The sequence below is a fragment of the Acomys minous genome, assembly GCF_964271855.1.
Source record: "Acomys minous genome assembly, chromosome: 12".
Lineage (NCBI taxonomy): Eukaryota > Metazoa > Chordata > Mammalia > Rodentia > Muridae > Acomys > Acomys minous.
In genome coordinates, this window is record NC_140493.1 from 62725366 (window position 1) to 62742923 (window position 17558).

The 17558-nt window shown below is 44.1% G+C and overlaps 1 protein-coding gene across 2 annotated transcripts in view; it reads right to left on the reverse strand.

The window, feature by feature from the left end:
• Positions 1–17558, reverse strand: part of MATN2 (matrilin 2) — a 146784-nt gene that overhangs the window by 35239 nt on the left and 93987 nt on the right. For both annotated transcript variants that reach the window (XM_084751308.1, XM_084751307.1), the window contains exons 6-7: positions 15353–15475; positions 2034–2156 (exon numbers count right to left, since the gene is read on the reverse strand). In XM_084751308.1, the coding sequence (XP_084607434.1) occupies positions 2034–2156; positions 15353–15475 (246 nt within the window). The remainder of the gene's footprint in view (positions 1–2033; positions 2157–15352; positions 15476–17558) is intronic.

The window sequence follows — 17558 nt, forward strand, 5'->3', positions numbered from 1 at the left end:
AACAATCTCTTTTTCCTAGATAAAAAAAAGAAAAAAGCAGGGCACCTGGCTGTGGAGGATATGGAGCTGTCATCAGCAGATATGGATGGATGAGTGTTAGAGACTGTCAAGAGCCACAGCCTACCACAGAGCCCATCTTTGGGCGGATTTGGGGTCCCAAAGTGGCTCTCTCAGCCTCTGTTCTCCCACCACTCCCCTCAGCCCCTTGATGATGTATGTGGATGACTGCCTTGGAGGCTTCTCTTCCTCAGTGCCTCTCCAGCTGGGTGTGGAGGCAGTGGCATAAGTCCAGGGAATCTCGGAGGACTGGCAGGAGCTGCAGACTCTCCGGTGAAGCCTCCATCACTGGCTACATGCCTGACTTGTTTCCTTTTTCTACTCCATTAGTAGCGCAGGAAGCACGCACCCCAATGCCTGTCCGTGTCGAGCCAGATGTAATTATCTCTCTAAGAGTGCTCATCCACTTATATGTCCACATACAGCTGATTTCCCACAGCCCTCTGGACATTTGTCCCTAGCAAAAGGTGTCAGCAGCACAGAGGGGAGCAGCTGGCCGCGAAGCCGGCCCTCCCACATACTGTCGGATGGCTGTGGTCTAATGGAGCTATTCCGTCTAACCGGCTTCACATTCTGAATGCTCGCCACTCAGGTTCGCATTCAGTGCTTGACTGTTTCAAAGGTCCAGGCTTGGTGATCAACTGTTTCAAGGGTCCAGGCTTGGCGATTGACTGTTTCAAGGGTCCAGGTTTGGTGACAGGAATTATCTTTTGTAAGAGAGGCTCAGTTTTAAAATATGGGCTCTATAAACATATGAAGTTTAATCCTTATTACAAAGAGCATGGAACTTAATTTGTGCCATAGCAGGACGTGGTTTGTCTAGATTCATGTGGCCCACAGTGCTGTACACGATACAGTCCTGCCACAGCACACGGGGCTAGGAAGAAGTAGCAGACGCAGCACACAGAAGCGTTGCACCAGGAATGGGAGTGCACGCCTGAGAACCAAGCCTCAGAGGCCGAAGAAAGAGAGGGGCAAATCTGAGGCTAGCCTGTACCACATAGCCAGAGCGTGTCTCAAAACAAGCCAAACAAAAAAACAATAGGAAGGAAGGAAAGGAAAGGAAATACATCATTAATCAGAGGTTCCAGAGAATTCTACAAATGCCATGGTCAGGAAATCATACACAAAAGATGGAGACACTCTAGTTACATTGTAATTTCTCCAGAATGAAGTATCTCAGAACACTTTTTCCAGCTACTCATTCATAGGTAAAAGCACTCAACCCACACGAGCTGTTGAGGATTCAGTGATGTAAAAATGCAAGCATCTCTGTCTTGGTAGGTCTTCCACTCTGGTGGCCTTCAGGAACAGTCGTGTGCATGCGTGTGTGCGTGTTTGTATGTGTGTGTGCATGTATGTGTTTTTGTGTGTATGTATGTGTGTGCGTGTGTGTCTGTGTGTGCGCATGTGTGTGCACATGTGTGTCTGTGTGTGGTTTGGAGTATTTCAGGTGACAGGCGTCTGAGTCACTTGGACTTCCTCACCCCCATGCTGCCGATGCTCTGTCCCCTTGAGTGCTGTTGCAATGACCTAGTGTGTTACTCTCCTTCTTCCTTCCTATCAAAGAGAACAGAACTTTAACGCCCCACACTCAGAAGTCATCGAGTGCCCCCTCTTGCAGGACATGAAGAAACCAGCTCCTCTGCTGCCCCATCTCTATGCCCATCCCTATACGCATCTCTATGCCTGTTTTCTCCCTCAGAGTTCCGTAAGCACTCTGTGGGGCACAGAACAGGGATCTGTGCCTTCATTTCAGGAAGACTCAGCATGGGCCGGCATGCTAGACAAACCTCGTGACCAGACCGGGTGCAGTCAGTCTGTGGAAAACATTCCATGACAGGTTCTATTGACCCACAAGGAAAACAAGAGCAGAGTAACATAAACACAGTCACGCATCACAAATACGATATGCTAAAGGTCCGTCAAGGAGGGACACCTGGAGGACATTGGAGGACTGGGCAAGGGCCACTTACTCCGGCAGGTTTTCCTGTCTGGGTTCAGCATGAAGCCTTTGAGGCAGCGGCAGAGAGCAGACTTCTGGGTATTAACGCACTCGTGCTGACATCCGTGGTTAGAGGAGGCGCAGTGGTCTATCTCTGGAAAGAAAGCAAGGTCCTGGGCATCACGGATACAGGAATATGGCTACCCATGAAACACAAGGATTCTCAGCCCCCATTTTCCCCAAGTTTGTGAAATACACGCCTCAAAATTTAGGCCCAGAAGAGTTCTCTTCAAAAAGGCATTTCCACGTCTAGAGATTATGTCCTCCTCATCTCAAAGATCTTTTTGACATTTTATTTTATGAAATATTTATACAACAGAGGGATTTATGAACACATGCTTCTTGTTTTTTGGTTTGGTTTGGTTTTTCAAGACACGGTGTCTCTGTGTAGCCCTGACTGTCCTGAACTCACTTTGTAGACCAGGCTGGCCTTGAACTCATGAAGATCCGCCTGCCTCTGCCTCCCAAGTGCTGGGATTATAGGCGTGTGCCACCATGCCCAGCTAACACATACTCCTTGTAAAAAGCCACTGAAATTAAATCTACCTTGGGGGCTGGGTGTGGTGGGTGTGGTGGTGTACCTTTCTTCCCAGACCTTAGGAGGGCCCTTGAACTCTGTGAGTTCAAGACCAGCCAAGACTACATAGTGACATTTGGTCTCAAAAACAAAACAAAACATTGTGTTGGCCTGGGGAAGTATCTCAGTGGTAAAGAATTTGCATAGCACATACAAGACTTGGCTCAGTGTCAAAGAAGAAGCTAACGGCTGATGGGCTGGGGACGAGGACTCGGTGCACAGAGTGCCTGCTGGTGAGTCCAGACCTCCAGGACCACAGAAATGCCCATCTGTAACCCCAGCACTCCAGAGGCAAGAAGGGTGTTCCCAGAGCAGGCTGCCTAGGGGGATTAGCCGAATTGGAAAGTTCTGGGTTCAGATCTTCACATGATGCATAAAGGACACGGGAGTTACCCCATGTCAACCTCGGGCCTTCACATGTATGCACACATATGTACATGCACACCCTCACACACGTGCTCATACATATGTGAACATACATTAAAATAATTAAAATGGGATTTTCTTTGCTGTGTTCCAAGCAGGGATAGATTGAATTTATGCAATGAAAGAGATTAAAACTTTCCCAAATCAAACTCCACACCACTTAAACTCTTTACACAGAACTAAATAATCAGATCCTGGGAAACATAGAGCCTAGAAGCGAAAAGACACAATTCTGAATTTAAAACAGAGCAGTGGAGACACAGACCTTTATTCCCAGCGCTTGGGAGGCAGAGGCAGGCAAGTCTCTGAATTTGAGGTTAGTATTGTATACACAGATTGAGTTCCAGGGTAGCCAGGGCTACACAGAGAAACCCAGCCTTGAAAAACTGAAAACCCAAGGTCGAAACAAACAACAACAACAAAACCTCTTCCCTCATTATCTTGGTGGACTGAATGGACATAAATAGTATTCCCTACAATACACACACACACATACACACACACACACACACACACACACGCACGCACGCACGCACGCACGCATGCACGCACTCACGCATGCGCACACATAGAGGTCAAAGGTTGAAGGACTGTTCCTTGATTACTTTTCACCTTTTTGAGATAGGATCCTTCAATGAACCTGGAGCTCACTGACTCAGCTAGACTGGCTGGCCAGAAAACCCCAAGGACCCTCCTGTCACAGCCTCCCCAGCGCTGGAGTCGCAGCACTGTGTCTGGTTCTTTACCAGTGGGGCAGATGCTGGGATAAAGCTTTGGTCTTTATGCTCGCATGGCAAGCACGTTGCCAACTCAGTCATTTCCTCAGCCCCACAAATCTTCCTAAGATCAAAAGTGTGATCTCTAGGGGGTTTCAGAAATATTCACAAAAAGTGTGTATGGGATTTTTTACGAGGAATTTCACTTGCACAAGCATCTTTAAATATGGAAGGAGACTTCTGTATTGACAGGTCTGAACGAAACATTTGGCTGTAGTGGATTTAGGCATATTGCTAAAAATTGCCCCCCAAAGTGGCCACTTTTGTTTCATTGAGGACTTTTATTGCTTTGAGGAATGTTTGACTATGTATTTAATTTCCAAAAATGAAGAATTCGGTGTGAGGCTTTCTTAGTCCATAATAAAGGAGACAAAGTGAGAAGAAAGCACGTAATATTCTGTTAAGGAGAAGCTGCCACAGCTTTCTGGTTAGAAGGGATGGAAAAGCTACACACACAGAAGTGGACCGAGCAATACATCCATCCACACGGACACCACACCCGTCTGTGGCTGCACTTCCGTCTAGACACACACCGCTGGGATCCTATATTACTTTGAGGCAAATCCCAGACATGATTTTGTCCATAAATATTTCATAACACATCTCTAAAGACCAAGATGTTAAAAAATACGTATAACCATATGACAGTCACATAAATTACATTTTAAAGGCTTCTTATTTGGAAACTCAAGTTTATAAAGGGTCAAATGTAAAAAAAAAAAAAGTAATGTACAGGGAACCCGAGTGCTTCCCTCTGAGATTCACCCGCTAACACTTTGCTCCACTGACTGGGCGTTCTCTAAACCATTGTTGAGTGATAGGTTATGCACACACCGGCCCTCTTTCTTTGCATGAAAAGCAAACGGCTCCTGTAGAACCATAGTGAACTTATAAACTTCATAAGCTTCAATTGATACAATAATTTCATTCAGGCTATCTGTATTCTAATCTTACCAGTTGGCATTTTTAAAGATAGGATCTCATGCCGGGTGTGGTGGCGCACGCTTTTAATCCCAGCACTCGGGAGGCAGAGGCAGGCGGATCTCTGTGAGTTTGAGGTCTACAAAGTGAGTCCAAGACAACCAAGGCTACCCAGAGAAACTCTGTCTTGAAACACTAAAAAAAAAAAAAAAAAAAAAAAAAAAAAAAGGATCTCACTATCTAGCTCAAGCTAGCACAAATCCCCACCTCAGCCTCCTGAACACAGCGATTACAGGCGTAATGACAATCAGTGTGACTATCTCACCATCTGGTACAGAACACTGTCCAGGGCCAGAGATAGGATTCCGTTTTCATACTTGCTTAGACCTCATCTAAGCATGCTGTCTAATGCGGATACTTAAATCACAGTGATTAAAGTTAAGTAAAAAATTCAGTTCCAGGCCAGGTATGGTAGTGCACGCCTTTAATCCCAGCACTCAGGAGGCAGAGGCAAGCAAATCGCAGCAAGTTCAAGGCCAGCCTGGTCTACAAAGTGAGTCCAGGACAGCCAAGGCTACACAGAGATACCCTGTCTCAGAAAACTAAACAAAACAAAAGATAATTCAGTTCCTTGGTTGCACTGGCTGCATCTCAGGGACTTGCTAGTCACCCCAGCTGTTGACCCTTGCACACAGTGATAACAGGGCCTGTCACCCTCCTACAGCCTGTCTTTGGGTTTTATGTCATTGGCGTTCTTGAATAATGCAACATTCCTCTAATAATTTTGTTTGAAAAGTAATTGATTGCTACATCTAGAACACAAGCCTTACACCTAAGACTCAGACAACATCATGCAAGACGCAGAAGGAGGAATCCAGGAGCCGGGTGACCAGGGCAGCTCTTATGGGACAGACCCCCCTATATATAACAAGGAAGCTACTTATGAACTCTCAACCACACAGTCACCTAAACAAGACCAACAAAATGGCAATACCCATGCGTAACTGGCTGGTTCTGTGTCAGCTTGACACAAGCTGAAGACACCAGGCAGGAAGGAGCCTCTGTTGAGGGAATGCTTCCATGAGATCTGGCTGAAAGGCATGTTCTCAATCAGTGACCAATGGGGGAGGGTCCAGCCCGTGGTGGGTGCGGCCATCCCAGGGCTGGTGGTCCTGGGTTCTATAGGAAAACAGGCTGAGCTAGCGAGGGGAAGCAAGCCAGTAAGACGCACCCCTCCACGGCCTCTTCATCAGCTCCTGACTCCAGTTGCTTCCCTGTTTGAGTTCCAGTCCTGACTTCCTTTGGTGATGAACAGCCATGTGGAAGTGTAAGCTGAAGCCAGACAGTGGTGGCGCACGCCTTTAATCCCAGCACTCAAGAGGCAGAGGCAGGTGGATCTCTGTGAGTTCAAGGCCAGCTTGGTCTACAGAGCGAGTCCCAGGACAGCCAAGGCTACACAGAGAAACCCTATCTCAAAAAAACAAAAACAAAAACAAAACAACAACCACAATAAAAATGTAAGCTAAATAAACTCTTTCCTACCCAGTTTGCTTTTTGGTCATGGTGTATTGTTGCAGTAAAAGGCACCCTACCTAGGACAACATACAAATGTGGAAGGGGAAATCTCACAAGGACCTACCCCAGGATGAGGAGCTATAGGCAATTAATTAATTAATAACCAATGAGAGAGAGGAGAGAATCCATCTTTTCCACGGAAGAGTCCCCTGATAGGTCATCCAGTCCCAAGTGGTCAGCCCTAAACACATATACATACCTGCAACACTAAACGGACCCAGCAGGTTGTATTTATACATACATACATACATACATACATACATACATACATACATACTACACACACACACACACACACACACACACACACAAAACGATGAAAGTTAAGGAAGAAGACTTGGTCATGAATCTGAGAGGAAGTGGGGGAATAGGGTGGGGTGGAGGCCTAGAAATACAATACTTATATATGAAATTCTCAAAAATTAAATTAAAAAGAGCAATTGGTCCAATCCCAGTACATATTTTAGGCCAATAATTTAATTTAGAGTTTTGACATATATATTACTCCTATGAACCATAGCCACAACCAGGATACTGTTCACTTGGGGACTGGAGAAGAGGCTCAGTGGTTAGAAGGGCTTAATGCTCTTCCAGAGGACGTGTGTATAGATGCCAACATGCATGCAGGGTGGCTCACACCCCATAACTGCTGCTCCAGAGGATCCAGTGCTCTCTTCTGGTCTCCATAGACATGTATGCAAGTAGCGCATGCACGGGCATGCGCACACGCACACACACATATACATGCGCGCGTACTCACAGGTACACATTATTAAAATAATACTAATACATCTTTAAAATAATATTTTTGATGATATTAACCTTTCCCTAATTAATTGCCTTGACACCTTTATTTAAACAAGTCATTTCACAATATATGTGTGGCTCAGTTTCTGAGCTCTATCCTGTCTATACTTGGACAGTTCCATATTGTTCCATACTGTTTTGATCGTTGCTGCTTTGTAATTAGTCTTAAAAGCAGGTAGTTTAAACTCTCCCACTTTGTTCAACTTTTTCAACTTATGAGTATTTTGGTATATTTAAGAATCAGCCTGTCATTTAAACACAGAAAATATTGCTTAATTTAAGTATATAGGGCAAATTGAAAAGCCTGGCTATTTAACATTCTATCTAATTGTCTTCAGTTTCTCTTAGCAATATTTTGTACTTTTTCATTGTACAGATATTTCATATCTATTTTCAAATTTCTTCACAAATATTGTATATTGGTGCTATTGAACATTTTTAGTTTAAATTTTGATTCTATATTGCAGGTTTTTGTATGTTTATCTTGTCTTAGCAAACTTGTTAAGTTCATTTAATAGATCTTACAAATTTTTTTAAAAAATTAATTGGATTTTCTACATAGATGATAATGCTTGTAAGTAAGATGACTTAAATTTTTCCTATCCTATATTTGTGATATCTATTTGTTTTATTATTTTTCTTTTCTATTTCACTGGCTAGAACTTGTAGAAAATGTTAAATACAAGTTTTCAGAGTGGACATTCTCTTTCGTTTATGATTTCTGCCTCTGTCTCTGTGTGTGCATGCACATGTGCATGTCGCAGCACGCCTGTGGAGGTCAGAGGACAATTTCTGGGAGTCAGCTCTCTCCTTCCATCACATACTGGGGTCGTAGGTCAGGCAGCACTTTTACCTGATGTTCCATCGTAATTGCTCGGTTCCTGATCTTATAAACAGAGAAATAATTCAATCTTCCGTCGCTAAACATAACAGAAGCTGACAGTTTTTCATTAGTGCACGTTCTGTGTAGAGGTCAGAGGTCGATCGCGGGTGCCTTCCTCGATTCCTCCCGACCTTCCTCTTTGAGATGGGACGTCTCACTGAATCTGAAGCTCACTAGTTTGGCTACGCTGTCTGGCCAGCAAGACACCAGTTCTCCCGCACCTGCCTTCTCGCTTTTTATGTGGGTGGCAGACATCACTGATGCAGCTCCCTTCACTGCAGAAAGCTTTTTACTCATCACACTGAGTATCATATCTTAACTGTGACTTCTGCACCTAATGCAGTGGCTCCTATGTTTCTTTTAGTATGTTAATATTGTAATCAGGCTGGTTGAACATTGCATATCAAGCCAACCTTGACTTCCTGGACTAAATCCCACAGGGTCATGATGCATTGTTCTTTTTGAATATTATTGATTTGATGGCTGCAAAGATCTAAAGGGCTTTTGCATATATTTCCTGAGGAATATTTGTGTGTGTATTTTCTGATAGCTTCTTCTGGTTTGATCATTAGAGCGATGCTGGCTTAGGAATCAGCTGAAATGCGTTTGTTTATCACTAATTTTGAGGGACCATTTGTATAGAAATAGTATTAGTTGTTGCTCAAACAAAAGGTAGATTGCAGGAGTTAAGTCAACTAGATCTAAAGAGTTTTTTTTATGTAAAAGTTTAAGGCATAAATTAAAATTTATGAGATATAATTTAAGAGATGTAAGATTTAAGAGGCACAGGACTATTCATATCACCTATTTCTTTTTAAGAAAACTGTAGTAGTTTGTGTCCTTGAGGGGATTTGTCCATATCATATACTTTATTGGCATATTTTTGTGTGGTATTTTTTTCTTTCAATGGATCAATAATGATATCAACACTCCTAATACTGGGAATTTCTATCTGTTCTCTTCTTTTCCTCCTAGCTAGTCTGATTAGAAGTTTATTGGTTTTCTTCCTTCCTTCCTCTTCTTTTTCCTCTTTCTTTTCTTTTCTTGATTTCTCTCATTTTTTTCTCTTTCTTTCTTTCTTTCTTTCTTTTTTTTTTTTTTGAGACAGGGTCTCACTATGTAGCTCTGGCTATCCTGGAACTCATTCTGTAAACCAGGCTGGCCTCAAACTCACAGAGATTCACCTGCCTCTGGAATTCTGGGATTTTTCTTGTTTTAAATTTTTAAAACTTAATTTTTAATTTTTAAAAATTAAAATATAATGACATCATCCCCCTTCCCCTTTCTCCTTCCAACCCTTCTCATTTCCCCCTATACTTCCCTCTCTTTCAAATTCAAGGCCTTGTTTTCCTTAACACACATGCACACACACACATATGCACACACACATACACACATATACACACCCACATATGCACACACACATACATACACACACCCTGCACACACATATGCACACACATATGCACACACATACACACATATACACATATATGCACACATACACATATGTACACATACACATATGCACACATACACACACATACACACATACGCACACACATGCACACACACATACGCACACACATACACACACATGTTGTGGAATCCATTTAGTGTTGTGTGTATTTGTATGATTTCATGGCTGACCATTTGGTATGAGATAACCACCATGGGTTCTTCCTGGGGAAGACTTACCCTCCCAGTCCCCGCATTCCTTGGTTGCCTGTAGTTCCTTGTCTATGGAGTGGAGGTGGGATGGGGGACTTGCTGCTAAGCCTTGGAACTCACAGAGTAGAAGGAGAAAACTGACACCCAAAGCTGTCTTTGACTTCCAGATATTTACCATGGCACACATGTATCTACACACACACACATATATATTAACAGACAAGTAAATCTAATAATATTTAAACATTTTAAAATCTGGAAGTGAAGGCACCAGACTGGATGGAGTATAGATGATTTTATTTTATTTAGCTTCATTTCTATAAGAACCAGTTGTCTACAAGTAAACCTACATTAGTTTTGTAATAAAAATAAATATATTTATTCATAATTACAAAACTAGTTGCCACGGAAAATAACAAATAACATAGGAAAAAAAGAACAGTGTAGGAGGTGAGATTTGAAAACAAAATAATCAGCGAACATGGCTAATGATACTATATATAGCCAAAGCTGTCACTATTAAAAAAATAAAAACAAAAGTGAGGCTGGAGAGATGGCTCAGTAGACCAGGCCTGGTCTACAGTAGACCGGGCTGAGTCCCAGACCAGCCAAAGCTACACAGAGAAATGCTGTCTCAAAAACCAAAACCAACAACCAACCAAACAAACAAAACCAAAAACCAAAAAAAAGGATAACGTACTGCTCTTGCAGAAGTGCCAGGTCCAGTCTCACTCATTTTCTGCCACCAACTTGAGCTCTCAGCACCATGCCTGCCTGCCTGCCGTCACATCTGCCATCATGATAACCATGACAACCAGATAACCCTCTGAATCCGTAAGCAAGGCCCCTATGAAGTGTTTCCGTTTATAAGTTGCCTTGGTCTTGGTCATGGTGTTTCATCAAGCAATAGAACAGTAACTAAGGTAAGACCTCAATGTAGGGAGGAAGTAAGGGCTTGTGAGCATGACTGGGATTGGGGGAGCGTGAAGGGAGGAGGCCAAATGCTCTTCAGTTCACAGGGCCCCGTCACAGCCTTTCTCTGTCCTAGTCCTACAGGCTCCTGCCCACCCCCCCTTCCCCCGGGTGTTTGCACTGGTGCTACGCTCCTGGGCTGAGACTCTCCTTCCTGCCTCTTCCCAGCCTTTGACCAAATGTTGCTTTTTCTTCTCCTACTCTACCCCAACACAGAGAAAGGTCTGTACGAACTGAGAGGTAAGCCCTGTGTCTGCAACTACATCTAGCATGTAGCAGATATGCAATAACTGTGGTTGAATGAATATATGTTGCTACTGCCCCTGGTAGGGTAATACCGGGTGGTGTTTTGTGTGCATGCGTGCCTGTGCACCACGTGCATGCCTGATGCCCCTGGAATCCAGGGGAGGATGTTGGATCCCCTAGAACTGGACTTACAGACAGTTGTGAACCACGGTGTGGGTGTTGGGAATCAAACTGAGGTCCTCTGGAAAAACAGATAGTGCTCCTAACTACTGAACCATCTCTCCAGCCCCACGGTGGCAAGTTTGGTGTGTGTGTGTGTGTGTGTGTGTGTGTGTGTGTGTGTGTGTGTGTGTGTGTATAATTTAAAAAATCGTAGCCAGTGTGTTTGCAAACTAGTGCTGCTTCGGAAGGAATTGCTGTATCTGTGTGTGTTGGTTTTGTTTTGTTTTGTTTTTTTTCTGAGACAGGGTTTCTATGTGTACCCTTGGCTGTCCTGGACCCTCTTTGTAGACCAGGCTATCCTCGAACTCACAAAGATATGCCTGCCTCTGCCTCCTGAGTGCTGTGATTAAAGGTGTGTACCACCATACCTGGCCTTGGTTTTGTTTTTTATACTTGATTTTAGTCAAAACACAGAAGTGATTGATTGTGTTTTCAGTTTGTTTGTTTGTTTGTTTGTTTTGAGACTGAGTCTTTCTATAGAGCCTAAATGGCTTGAAATTCACTATACAGCCGGGCTAGCTTCACCCTGCAGCAATGTCCCTTCCTCTGCTTCCCCAGTGCTGGGGTTACAGGCGTGCAGGGCCACACCCTGCGTGGGGATGCTTTTGGATATCACTAATCTCTATTGAATTACATTATATGCTCAGGAACATGGTACACTATGGCCCAACCACACTTTAGTCATAACTGATGGATTACCTTGACTAGAAAACTTTCTCTAGACAGTAAGTGCACAGTTACTTTTAAGTATACTTTAGAGAGATCACTCCACAGTGCATACAGTTCTTGCAGAGGACCCCAGTATGGTGCCCAGCACCTACACCCAGTGATTTATAAACCCCTATAATTCCAGCCTCACATGTGCACATATTATCCCCCCCCCCAATATTTTAAAAAGAAATATAAGTCTTGGGCTGGAGAGATAGCTCAGCGGTTAAGAGCATTGTCTACTTTTCCAGAGGTTCTGAGTTCAATTCCCAGCAACCACATGGTGGCTCACAACCATCTACAATGAGATCCAGTGCCTCCTTCTGGTGTGCAGGCAGAACACTGTATATATAATAAAATAAAAACCTTAAAAAAAAAAAAGAAACATGTCTTTAAAAAAATAAAGACTGAGCCAGGTGCGGTAGTACACGCCTGTAATCCCAGCACTCAGGGAGGCAGAGGCAGGTGGATCTCTGTGGGTTCAAGGCCAGCCTGGTCTACAAAGTGGGTACAGGACAGTCAAGGTTACACAGAAAAACCCTGTCTCAAAAACGAAAAACAAAAAACAAAAAAAACCTAAAAAAACCCAAAAACCCAAAATCATAAACAAACAAGTAAATAAATAGACTGAAATGTAAGGAACTGATTTTAAAAAGAATTTTACAAATATTTTGGAAGTGTGTAGGAATTGGATTGATCGATTGATTGATTGATTGATTGATTGATTGCCATCATGAGAGCAGTAGCCAGTAGCTGGGACTGTGACACTTCAAAGTTATTATCAGGGTGGCTGCCTGGCTGCTCCTGGGTCTGTCCCTCATGTGGCTGTCCTTGCCACTGGCTGTTTCCGTCTTGCTGGAGACAGAGACACTCCAGTGTTCTCTCTGTACAAATGGGCTTTCTCTTACTTAGAGCATCCCTTTTCTCTTGCCGGGCTGTTCCATCTGGCTCTCGCCCCGCTCCCAAGGACTGTGGGAAGGTGGCCTTTCCAAGGGGGCAGTTCACCCCAGTGCTGCTGGCCTGGACCCTACAGCTTTCCCAGCATTCTTTTCTGCCCACGCACTGGGCTGGCCAGCTTCAAGGGCTTTGCCTCTGACACGGCCTGTAGATGTCGAGCTGCTGGCTCTGAGCCTCGCTGGGGAGAGACCTCCCAGCTGGAAGCGCCCTGTCCTGACTCCTAGCCAAACCTCTCCCAAGTCCCTACCCTGCACTTTCCACTTGAGGATCTGACAGCAAAGCTCAGACCTCCTTGTCTGTACCCGTCTCAGGTTTGGAATAGGTTCTAGTAATAGAGGACGTGCTGAGGGCCAGTGTGGGGAGATGACGCTGTTCTGGAGACCAGGGTGGGAGTGAGACTCAGGACTCCTCCAGGGAGAAAATTCTGAGATCAGACAAATGTGTAACACCCCCCCACCCTCACACACAGACATTCCTCTGACCCTCAGGCAGTGTTTCCACCTACCCCAGTCCAGCATGTCTGCATCACGCCGTGGACCCTGGGTCACGTGTGTCCTGGTGCTGTGACTGAGTTGCTCTGTGTGGTAGGACTTGCGTTCCTACCAACTTTCAATGGAAGTCTTGAGTTTTTATGTACCTTTATGCTTGGTCAAGCCATATAGTACGTGCACATTAATACTAAAATATTTGGGGCCAGTATTATTTTTGTCCTAGTGTGTATGTGTTCATGTATGTGCATGTGTACACGCATGTGCATGTACACATGTGTAAAGGTCAGAGGTTAATGCTGGGTAACTTCTTCAATTGTTCCCCAACTGATTCTTTTGAGAGCAAGTATTTCTCTGAACCCTAGAATTGACCTATTCATCTAGACTGGTGGGCCAGGGAGCCCCAGAGAGCCTCCTGTTTCTACATCCTCAGTGTGTGCCCTGTTTTTTTTACAGGGGTGCCAGAGATTCAAACATCATTGCTGACACCCCAGATCCTATCTTTCGTAAAAACTCAATTAGCACTTCACAACTTGATGAGTCATTCCTAAAAACAATCTCATTTAATCTTCAGGACCACAGAGTGAATTGTCTTCAGGTGTTACCATCTGTTGCAGCTGAGGAAATTGCAGCGTGAGCCTTGCCCAGGATCATCCAGAGAAAAGGCAGAGGCTGAGATTTGAGCGAAGAGCACAGGGTCCCCGGTTGGTGAGGAGTGCTGGCTTAGTGGCCCAGCAGCCACAGCTCCCAGCCGCAGTGACAGCCTGACTGTTGTTTCCTTGGTCAGAATGTGGTTTCTTGAGGGTGGGGTGGGACAAGGTGGATAGCATCTTGTTGAGAACTGCTCAAGGTTTGTACAGAAGGGAGGGGAGCTGGGAGCAGAGCAGCTTACCCAAGCACTCATTCCCTACGTGAACAAACAGCTGTACACTAGCTGTGAGCTGGGCATGGAAGTCCACGGGCCTGCCCTGCTGGTCCTATCGAGCACTCCTCTTGGCATTCCCATGTGCCCTGCTTTGTGTGGTAAATGCTGGCTTCCTTTAAACTCCAGCCAAGGTCTGTCCTCATCCAAGTAGGACTTTGCCTCCCTCACTTCTATAGGCTGGCGCCTGGGGCTGCGGGAGCATATGTTTCTGATGCAGTGTGCCCTGTCTCCGGCTCTAGGGGTTTCAGCTGTTAATATTAGGGACTGGAGACAAGGAAATAAGGAAGGATGCTTCTGAAACACGAACAACAGTACATACTGGGTAGAGCTTTGAAAGGTGGAAGGTACACGAGCTTTTAATAATTAAAGTCCTATTTTCTCACAGATATACATTACAGAGATGCCTTGCTTTATTCTTAGTTATTGCTGAATCTCATTAAAATATCGCCAGGCCCCACTACTTCAGAATCAGCTCCCCACAAGCGACCCTTCCACTATACCACTAGATAATCATCTGCCCACAGAAGCCACAACGTGTCCCATTGCACCTTTATATTTAAAAGACTACTTCTGGCATCTTTTTATACAACTGGTGATCCTTTTAAGCTTATAGATTTTTCTGTTCCAATGTTAGGAGTTTAAGTCAATTTCAACGGTTATGCATGGAGCTAAAATCAAACAGAACTAAGCAGTTTACAGAAAACTTGAGCCGTTCTCAGCAAGATGCCGTCCACCTATGCCCACCCCACCCTCAAGGAACCACATTCAGTTCCTTTTGGCTCAGCGATTTTCTGGTTCGAGTGTGGAGTCAGAGCTGGAGCCCACAAGCCACAAAGCTGCGGTGAAAATATTCTTCAGGCCCTGTTATAATGATAGGCACAGCCACGCTGAGGCAGCACATGCGATGCTGGTTTGGTTGGTAGCTTCTTTGTCTTCAACAAAAGACGCTGTCACCAAAAACTTTAACTGGAACAATTTAGAAAGGCCTAACAGAGGAGGAATAAGGGCAGAACCTCATGACTTAATATGTGCTAATCCATGCTTGGGAGAGTATTACGTCTACAGTGCCCACAGAAACAGCACTGTGTGTGTGTGTGTATGTGTGTGTGTGTGTGTGTGCACGCGCCATAACTTACTTGAACATGTTTTCTTATCTGGGTTGAGGGCAAATCCCTCATGGCACTGGCACTGGTAGGAACTTCCAGCATTTACACACTCGTGTTCACACCCATGATTTTCTGAGGCACAGTAGTCCACAGCTGCAGAAAACAACATACATATAGATTTTAATTAGAGGGGGCAGAGAAGGGTGCAGTATAATGTCAGAATACTTATAACAAATATAATTTGATTTTGCCCCCCAAAAAGTATGGATGGATAAACACGAATCCAAGATCCCTCCTCAAAAAAAAATATTAAGAGTCTACATCAGGCTTTCATTCCAGAACATAAGGAATATATGGACAAATATATTTAAAATTCAGAGAAAGGCAAATCAAAATTATCACAAGGTACATTTATACCTATTGAACTGGGGAAAATAGAGATCACATAAAACTGAATGGCAGCTGTGACCACAGCTCAATGATAAGGCATTTGTCTTGTATGCAAGAGGCACCATAAAACCAAGCAACAAATGAATAAAAACTCAAAGCAGCAAGTCAGCACAAACATCGTGTAATTGTATAAATTGTGAATTCATGAATGGTGCTACAGATTGCTAAGAATCCCTATGAAAGCAATTTGATAATTTTATATTGCAAATCTGATTTAAGGAAATAATTGAAGAGTGGGAAAATTACTTATATGCAATAAGATACTTATTGCATCATCTACAGTGACCAAATATGTCTGGAAAATAAGATGAATTTGCATTAAGGGTAAATTATTTAGTAATTCATGAGAAACACACTGTTTTATATCTCATTAGCTCCATAAATAGTCACTGAGTATTAACTATGAATCAGGCCCTGTTTTAGATTCTAGAGACAGAGTGAATAACACATGAGACCCACCCAGCCTCACGGTGTTAACATTGGTGGTGATTGTGGTGGTGGAGGCAACAGACAAAGGTCATTAAATATCATAACCCATTAGAAGATGGAGAATGTTCTAGAGGAAAACAAAGTGAGAAGGACCTGTCAGGGGAGGAGGCTGGGGTATGATGGAGGTGGTCAGGAAAGGATCTCCAAAGATGCGGGTGGGCAGTACTGAATTGAGTACCAGACATAAGGACATCTGGGAGTGAGCATCCCAGGTAAAGAGGGTAAGTGCAAAATTCAGGAGGTGGGAACATGCCTACAGTGCTATAGGACCAGCAAATGGCCAGTGCAGAGCATGGAGAGAGGCAGAGATGAAAGTGGTTAAAAGAGACGTGGGCTTCAAATACACTAGCCAGGCATAAGGACCCAAGTTCAAGCCCCAGGCCTGTATAGAAAGGCGGAACTGGTGGATTGTATCTGCAACCCAGCAATGCTATGGTAAGATGGGAGGTGGAGGCAGAAGGACAGGAAGCTGCAAGGCCGGCAAGCCTGGGGCACGCAGGGACCTCGCCTCATACAGTGGGGAAGGAGAATGTGTTCCCCAATATTTGTCCTCTGATTCCCACATGAATGCCATAGCTCTCTGTCTCTGTCTGTCTGTCTGTCTGTCTGTCTGTCTGTCTGTCTCTCTCTCTCTCTCACACACACACACACAAACACACACACACACACACTCTCTCTCTTTCTCTTTATCACACACACTCCTTCACATACACACATATACACTCACACACATATACACTCTCTCATACACACACACTTTCTCTCTTTCACACACACACACTGCATATATACACACACATATATATACACACTCTCTCTCTTTCACACACACACACATACTCACATACATGCATACAGACACTCTCTCTCTCTTACACACAATGCATACATACACACACACTCTTATACACACACTGCATACATAAACACACTCTCTTTTACATACACACCGCATACATACACACACTCTCTTACACACACACTGCGTACATACACACACTCTCTCACATACACACTGCATACACACACACACACACACTGCATACATACACACACTCTCTCACATACACACTGCATACACACACACTCCCACATACACACTGCATACATACACACACTCTCTCACATACACACTGCATACATACACACACACCGCATACATACACACATACTTTTTTTAAAAGGAGATCACCATGTGAAGATGAACCATCAAGATTGCAGGTTGGTATCACAAACTAAAAAGAGGCCAGGAAGACCCCTGCTGTGTACATTTCAGAGGTGGCATGGCCTTGCTGAC